General features: G+C 39.4%; 1 protein-coding gene across 5 annotated transcripts in view; it reads left to right on the top strand.

Moving 5' to 3' along the window:
- Nucleotides 1-4,847: 4,847 nt before the first annotated feature.
- Nucleotides 4,848-8,809, top strand: part of lrrc49 (leucine rich repeat containing 49) — a 76,522-nt gene continuing 72,560 nt past the window's right edge. Inside the window, exons 1-5 of one of the 5 annotated variants that reach the window (XM_079497502.1) lie at nucleotides 4,848-4,968; nucleotides 5,834-5,877; nucleotides 6,059-6,137; nucleotides 6,271-6,510; nucleotides 6,985-7,075. In XM_079497502.1, the coding sequence (XP_079353628.1) occupies nucleotides 4,923-4,968; nucleotides 5,834-5,877; nucleotides 6,059-6,137; nucleotides 6,271-6,510; nucleotides 6,985-7,075 (500 nt within the window). In that variant the 5' untranslated portion in view covers nucleotides 4,848-4,922. Of the gene's footprint in view, nucleotides 4,969-5,395; nucleotides 5,515-5,833; nucleotides 5,900-6,058; nucleotides 6,138-6,270; nucleotides 6,511-6,984; nucleotides 7,076-8,809 lie in introns of those variants that run through there. The other 4 variants (XM_079497504.1, XM_079497505.1, XM_079497503.1 and 1 more) reach the window with 4 other exon arrangements.

Below are 8,809 nucleotides of genomic sequence, written 5' to 3'. Positions count from 1 at the left end.
CCCTATTATGTTCAGTAAACATAACTTACGCAGTACACTTCATAAGCATGAATGCTAAACAACTTAATTTTAAACTTTATCTATAGGCATATGGAAGTTAATACCAAGGATATGCAAATGCCATTTGGTAAAGATACATTTCTGTTTTGTTAAAAGTAGGCTATCAACAAACAAATGTCCTTGTTTGTATTGCAATTTAAATTTGCAAACATACTGTAGCTATAGCCTGCATATGCAACTATTGATTATTTCCTATCAGTGAGTATTCTATACATTTTTTTGCTTTTTTGATTAGCCTAATTCAATAGGCCAATCAATTTTAACGGGTTTAAACATTTGTTTGACCGTTTTTAATAGTTCCAACGAATCGATCAACCAATTCAACATTATTCTATACTTTGTCGCACAATGGTGAAATTAGCCTGATCGTGAGTGATGCCATAATTGTGATCATATGAGCTATTTTCACTATTTTTATATGACACCATTGACATGCCCAAAATCGGGATCGATTAGCCTACTAAATTAGTCAATTATTATTATTATTATTATTAAGGGACCAAGCAGTCCTGAAAGGACTTGGTCCCTTATTGTTAAAGGACCAAGCAGTTCTGATAGGACTTGTTAAAGGACCAAGCAGTCCTGATAGGACTTGGGGCCGATTCATACCCCTATTTTACTAGCCTGGCTAATAAGCCAGACCGAATCAGCCGTTGGCAAAAAATAAATTGCCTGCCGGCGGATTACGGTCTGGAGAGGCTCAATTGTACGCCCATTTCCTACACCAGAGAACTGGTGTGGCCAATCGGGACACGGTATGCAATATGGGCGGGCTTTGGTACAGTGACGTTCAATGCTTGAGACCTTTGACTGACAGTAGCTCTGACCAATTGCGTCAAGGAGAAAATGTTTGAACCTGCCCCCCGGGAAACAAGATCCATACACAGCATCTCCAGACTCAAATACCACACGACAGTGTGATTTGAGTCTGGCTTATTAGCCAGGCTACTATTTTACAGCTGTAGTGCCGAAATGATTTCGGCTCGTCAGAAATTTTCAGTAGCACCGAAGAGCCGACTTTAGGACGGTACCCGCCCCCCGAACCTCAAATGATGTCACATTGTAGGCTCTACAGAGCCGAACCGACTTTTATTCGGCTCTAAAATAAGAGTATGAATTGCGCCTTGGTCCTTTATTGTTTTCGTCTGTTTTTTCTTCTTCTCCTTCCGCCAAAAATAGCAGTTCTGGCTGAACCGTACAGTCGAAACTCGGGAATATGGTAGAGGGCCATGCCAAACGGTGATGATGCGAAGCCCACAACCATTGGCCAAAGGGTGGCGCTAATCGCGCTATAGCACTCAATTGAAAATGCAAACTTTGAACGCGCATAGCTCTTGAACCGTTTGACCGTCTGCAATGAAACTTCGACACACACATGCGTCTCCTCATGCCAAACAAGTATCGTGCTCTTATGTTTGACCTCTGACCTCTAGATCACCCACCATTTTGAATTATATGAAAATCAGTTAAAATGCATCTCCTCCCAAAAAGTTCTACATGTGAACTAGGGCAATTTTTTGAAAATGAAACCTTTGAACAGGCATAATTCATGCCTTGTTTGGCCAAAATTCATGGCACTTGTTTCCACATGTTCCTTGACTCATGGGGAACACATCTGTCACTTTGATCAGTAAGCTCCGCCCTCAGATTTTCCGCCACTTTGAGCAGTTTAAAAAAAGCTTATAACTGATTTTCTGAGTGATTTGCGTGAAACGTTCCACACAGAATCTGTGGACCATTATCTGAAATCCCAGTTGAAGATAAGTTTGTACGTGAAAACATGAACAGCGAACACACTGTAGTAATGAATAATGGACCAGGACACACATAATTGTCATCACAAACACTGAATGATTCTGCTGTTAACAATAGAACAACTGATAGTGTCTGGATAGCGGATTAGGTAGAGCTACCGCCTTTGGAACACAATATCATGGGTTAAAATCTGGGCACTACCAACTCAGTGTATGACGATTAGCTTGGTTTGGTCCTGCAAGTTTGCTTGTAATGATATGCTTAGGTATTCCAGGCCACTAGGTGGCACTGTGGTCTGTGAGAATACACTGTTGGTACTTGGAGGGAGAACGCTGAATAAATACTCATTCATTGTTGACAAGCCCAGAGTGTCGGACGTCAGCTCATTACACTGGACGTCCTGGGAACTGATTGCGACCGCAAGTCGCAGTTACTATGAAAACCAGCAGGAAGCTGTCACTCACTTCCTGTTAACAGCACGCACGCACACACACACACACACACACACACACACACACACACACACACACACACACACACACACACACACACACACACACACACACACACAGTGACATTTTTAAACCATTAACCTTTACTTAAAGGACCACTTCACCACTTTTCAACCTATCTTCATATAATAGGTCCTCACTAATAATCATGATAAAATGGCACGGTTTATTTCTACTCAGTCTGTGTCTCATAATAGGGCTGTGGGCAGTTTAGAAACCGTCTTCCAGTGACATCATCATCAGATTTCTTTTTTAAACATTTTTTTTACAACATTTTTTAGATTTTCATTAGCGTGAGAACGATGGCTTCCATTTTCGCATTGTAACTTTTCAGGACTAGAAAGCCTGCAGTTTCTATTAGCTTGGATTCCCCATCGATGATGTCACTGCAGACGGTTTCTGAACTGCCCACAGCCCTCCTATGAGACACAGAAAAGAATTGCGCCATTTTTTCATGAATATTAGTGAGGACCTATTATATGAAGATAGGTTGAAAAGTGGTGAAGTGGTCCTTTAAAAAAAGTTGAATTATGAACCATGAACTGATTGTGTCATGTGTCATGCCACACATTATGTGGACTTCAGAAATGATGCTCTTTTACACCTCCTACAGACGCTTAATGTAACTACACCTGTAATTAGTGTTAAGCCAGTTCAGTTGTGGTAGATCAGCTCAATTGATGTCCAGCACACCTGAAATTCTCATCAGTTTAGAGTGTCAGCCCTGCGGTCGCTTCTCGCCTTTAAGGTCTTACTGGTGGTAGTGTGGTGTTAATTTATTATACTCCACTACAATTACAGCATTTGATAGCTTTAGTAATCGTTCATGCAGATTTGATTGTTAATACAAAAAATGGTTACAAAGCTGATCTGTGATGTGACGTGTCGAGCATGTAGATCTGTTTAGTACTTATGCGTTAGTACTCAAAGTATATTTGCTTATTGCCTTCTTGAATGACTAGAACTGTACGTGCCCGTTGGCCACCGGCCTATTTGGGAACGATACAACTTGGGAACCTAATAAGTGTCCCACATGGAGATCTGTGTAGGCTATGTGCATGTGTGCCTGTGTCTGAAGAGTGCAAATTGACTGTGAAAAGTGGACTGGTTAAGTAATCAATTGGCAGGTGTGGGGTTGCCATGGCAATCAATTGGCTGAGGCAGAGGCTGGGAATTGCACAGGTGAGAGGAGTCGACTTGGCCTAATTAAGCCCACTGGCCTGACCAGAGCCTGACCAGAGCCTTTTGTGGTGTTTCTGGACAAAACTCAACCTCTTCAATAAATGCTTTCTCCAGATAGCTCATTCTACTGTTTTTATAGATTTTATTCCTTCCACCAGAAAGTAGTTTTTATTACGGAATTAACGATTCCGTAATAACGATTTTATTAACGAAGCCCTTTTTCCAATTTAAAGGGTAAGACCACTTTTGTAGAGGTTTGGGTTGTGTAGTTACCTTGCCATGATGTTACTCCAAATGTGGACAAGAAATCAAAAATAATTTCTCCAGTGATTAGAAATTGATAATTCAAAATATGCTCCTCATTGACTTACATTGTACGCTGAAACAGCTCTCAAAGTCACTCTTTTAGTACGTAAACAAACACAAACAAAGTTGTTTCAGACAATATAGAGCAACACCAAAACTCATGTGGTTTTATTTCTTCATAAAAATGGTAACTTCCTGTTGATTTTACTATATGAAGATCTGGATCCGGATCCATGGATCCAGTCCGGGTTTTCTTCTGAATAAAAATGGACAAATCAACAGGAAGTTAACATTTTTATGAAGAAATAAAACCACATGAGTTTTGGTGTTGCTCTATATTGTCTGAAACAACTTTGTTTGTGTTTGTTTACGTACTAAAAGAGTGACTTTGAGAGCTGTTTCAGCGTACAATGTAAGTCAATGAGGAGCATATTTTGAATTATCAATTTCTAATCACTGGAGAAATTATTTTTGATTTCTTGTCCACATTTGGAGTAACATCATGGCAAGGTAACTACACAACCCAAACCTCTACAAAAGTGGTCTTACCCTTTAACAAATTATTAACTAATAATTAATTTATTAGTGAATTAAAATGTCCCACCTCACATCAAGTCTTTTTCTCTCAGAAACAGTCGGAGCTACAGTTACAACACTTGGAGGGGAGGTTCATAATACTTATTAAAAATTAATGTAATTATTTATTACATCAGTCGGCCTCATGGTGGCGCTATAACAGGTGTGTGAAAAGTCGGAGCGATTACATCCAGTGAGGAGCTACGACAGTGTTTCAGACATTCATTCAGACATTGAGTGAATTGTAGTATTAGTATTATTATTGATTGTTTATAATCGATTTCACTGTTCAATCACCCCTTTCCTTTTTTCCCTCTTAACCATGGCAACGGTTTCCAAGGAAGTTTGTAGTAAGATGCAAACGGTCTGGTCATGTGACCCACATCCCCCACTGATGGGCTAGCCTCGGTCCCAGGCTTACTTATCTGCGAAAATAAATAGCTGATGATGGGCGGATTTAGAGCGACACAGTGTGGAAAATAAAAGCATAGGCCTAAAATTACATTGTTTTTGGGAGGATACTAAAATTAAATGCAGCGAACGTGCGCAGTGCACACTTCGCTTCAGTCATATCAAGGTAGGCTAGGCTGCAGAGAACGTGTGGTGTGAAACCATGTACGGGTGTCATCATGCAGTTACTTTGTTAATTTTCATGACATTTTGCATTGGCTCCAGTAAAGGTTATTATGGTCAGAAAAAATATAGATTTTCGTTTAAAACACAATTGTTTTTGCGTTTGTGTATGCTTTCATTATGAACCATGACCGGAAGTTATTTTGTTTGTTGACCATGGGTAACTTAACACAGCTCGAGCATCAGTTTGCAAAGGTAAACTAAAAAACAAGCAAAAGTACTTAACGTTAACAGTGTGACGAAATACTCGGTCCAATTATGTATAGTAGTTATGGAGAGATTAAAAGAAGAATACGCACATTAGGCAAATGTTCGTGGTTAACACATTTGCAAAGAATTAGTATTTCCTAATATTACTGAAATGCATTCCCAGGACGGAGGATCCGATGTCGCGCTCGCCCCACGTACGGCCCGTGGGCCACGGGTCGGTATAGTGATAATGGAAAAAAAGGACCAATACTCGAAATTCAATGTCTTAATTCATTGTCACGTATGTAACATTTAGTTTACATTTAATCGTCGTTTTATACAATGATGTAATTTTCCATACGTTGACATATCTATCTATCTATCTATCTATCTATCTATCTATCTATCTATCTATCTATCTATCTATCTATCTATCTATCTATCTATCTATACACACACACATACACGCACTTTAATATAGCCTATTTCCCAGGTGCTTTCTTTCTTTTATCACAGGGCTACAGTAGCCAGGTATATTGTACCAGTTGCATCTGAATCATACTGAGTTTGAACAAAACGAAAGGTCATATTCCTGCTGTGCCATGCAAAGTCATTTCCAGGTCAACAGGTATACTCTTTGGTTCCAGAGAAGCTCCAGAGGCCAGTGAGTCATTCATCATTATTAGGTATAAAAAGTCAAGTCACATCAGTAATTCAGAATGTATTTGCACATCATTTTTCACACAGGGATATCTGTTATTTACAAGAGAATACAAGTATCATAAAATGTGAAAAGAGAGCCTATGTATGTGTTTTTAATTGTGTTCCTCTTGACTTTTTAATAGATGGACCGGCAATTCTCCAAAGACCTTTTAAAAGAAACAAACATGATGAACATGTTGACAATGAATCCTCTCAGATTAGGTAGGTACTGTTCCAAATTCCAATCAATCATTTTGTTATTATGAAGCCTAAATGGCAAAACATACATTTAATTTGTATTAATACGTTCCAATGTAATCGTGACAGCCCTACATACCATTTCCCCCTGCTGTAGACAACAGGTTGTGTACACACCATAGGAGCAAGCATAGGCAGACCCCCCCAGCAGAGGGATTTACCAGTGACCGCAGTAGAGAATGTCGTTTACCACCTGCTGCGTCTGGAGTGGATGTTGTGCACCAGGGACACGGAGGAAGAAAACAAAAGAGAACCACACTGAGTGCTGGAGCCTCGTATCATCATCATCATCATCATCATCACCACCACAATGCCTTAAACCTCCCTAGGCCAACAGGTAAATATGGCAGAGAGTCAGAGACATAAAGACATTCTGAAAGTTTCAATCAATATTTAGTTTCTGTCGGGCGGAAACATCTCATCTCCATGATGGTGAATGTAATGCACAATCTATGTAAAGTGCCTTGGATAAAGGCGCTATATAAATGCACCATTTACAATCTCCATATACAATTTATTTTTTGTAAATTAACGTCCTACTTGCTGAATTTGAGTCCTGAAAAGTACGTTTTGGACAACCCGACAAACGATTTACATGTAAGTTTATGTCACAAGAACATTTTTGTTTTAGGCCGCTTTTTTCGATTGAAATTAGTATTTCTTTACTCTTTTCCGTTTTCATCTTTCTATACCATCACCATCTCTATATTCTTATTGAAAGCAGTATTAGGATGTTCTTTTCTTTTAAAAAAAATGATGCAACATATTTACCAAAGTTAACCGTTATGTTCATTGTTCATGCTCATGCCAGGTAATGCTGACTGCCCAGTCACAGGATTTCCCATCTCATCTGGTTCCCATAGCGACTTCCCTTTACATTCAGAACGGATGGACTTGGATAGGTAGGTCTGCCTCTGTTTTGAGAAAGCGCCAACATTTCTAAAATTCAGAAATGGCATCTGCAAGATGCAGCTTACCTACTGGCTAACTCAATTGTTAGTCAAGTTAAGTAACTACTATAGATCAGTGGTTCTCAACTTTTTCATTTCAAGGACCCCCAAATCCAAAATGTATTTGGCTACAGACCCCCATCTGAAAAGCTTTTGTGCCAGGGACCAGCAGAAGAGAAGATCTATAAAACATCTTACATATTTTCAAAATATTTTTTCAAAAATAGCAGATTAACAAAACAGAATATTGTGATGCTATGTTAACTACCTTTGCTGGGGACCCCTGCAATCAATCAGGTTGCTAATGGTCTGCAAGAATTTAAATCACAGGCAGAAGACCAATTAATAAACAACAAATGTAACATAATATGAATATAGATTGACAGTAAACAACTAATCAACAAATATAATTGTCTGTATAAATTCAACATAACAAAGTATGCATAAACGCACAGACTTCCAGAAACAGGTGCTGGGTGGAGAGTCGAGATACTTACAGCGACCCCTTCTTGAGATTCTAACTCTATTTTCTGAGGAATTGTGACCCATTTTGTTTTACTGTAAGCTCTGGGAAATGGGAATTGTGCCTGACAACTCATCCTGGGGTTGTGTTTCACAGATGTGCCTCTTGACAAAGTCTGTTGTCAATGAGCTGATCCTCTTCTGTTGACGTTCTTTGGTATTGCAAGTTACACAAGCTTCCTCAAATGGCCACTGATAATGGTGATGTCTTTAATTTCACTGTACCTGTGTAACACAAATACCAACTTTTACTATGTTTCTCCAAAATGAAACAGAATAATACAAATTTGGGACCACAGACCACACACACGCAATACTTCCACCAGTTGAAAACCCTGATCATCTGTACTGTCTGTGCCTTAAAGTCTTCTGTTCTCAAGCATAGTTGCCAGGGTGATTCTTAGTCAGCTGGTTCATAGCCTATCAGTTAAAAACCCCTGATTCTACAACATCTAGAATTAAAGGAATTATTATAGAATTATTACGAGAGGTCAAGTATACTATGCTATGATATATTTACTTTGTGTTTGGCAGACCATTCATTAATGTTTTTGTTTGCATTCATCCCTCATTTTCCTTAGCCTGGCTTCCAGCCTGAATCGCTGCGTTCCGTGAATCTGTTTTGTTGTCTTTCATGGAACGCAGTGTTTCGGGCTGGAACCCAGGCTACATCTTCTTTGCTTTTGAGAAGAACAAGGTGGTGTTGGTGCACTGCTGCAGCCTGCCACAAGGGGGCAGCAACATACCTTATTACATTATTTATTCTATTGTGTGTGTGTGTGTGTGTGTGTGTGTGTGTGTGTGTGTGTGTGTGTGTGTGTGTGTGTGTGTGTGTGTGTGTGTGTGTGTGTGTGTGTGTGTGTGTGTGTGTGTGTGTGTGTGTGTGTGTGTGTGTGTGTGTGTGTGTGTGTGTGTGTGTGTGTGTGTGTGTGTGTGTGTGTGTGTGTGTGTGTGTGTGTCACACACAGAGAAATGGATGATCCGAAAACACATTCAAACACTAGAACACTTAATGACATAAAAGAGCTTACATATATAGTGTATATGTAATCAGACCAGATCTACACGCCTCACGATGCAAGGCGTTGTGAGCTTGTCAATCAGCTATTTTCACAATTTTAAAACGTTTAAAAAATAGTAATACAAGGATTTTTTTGTACAAGA

Source organism: Electrona antarctica, assembly GCF_951216825.1.
Source record: "Electrona antarctica genome assembly, chromosome: 3".
NCBI classification, from domain to species: Eukaryota; Metazoa; Chordata; class Actinopteri; order Myctophiformes; family Myctophidae; genus Electrona; species Electrona antarctica.
Note: the sequence above shows the minus strand (reverse complement) of the source record. Positions and strands in the feature narration are given on the sequence as shown.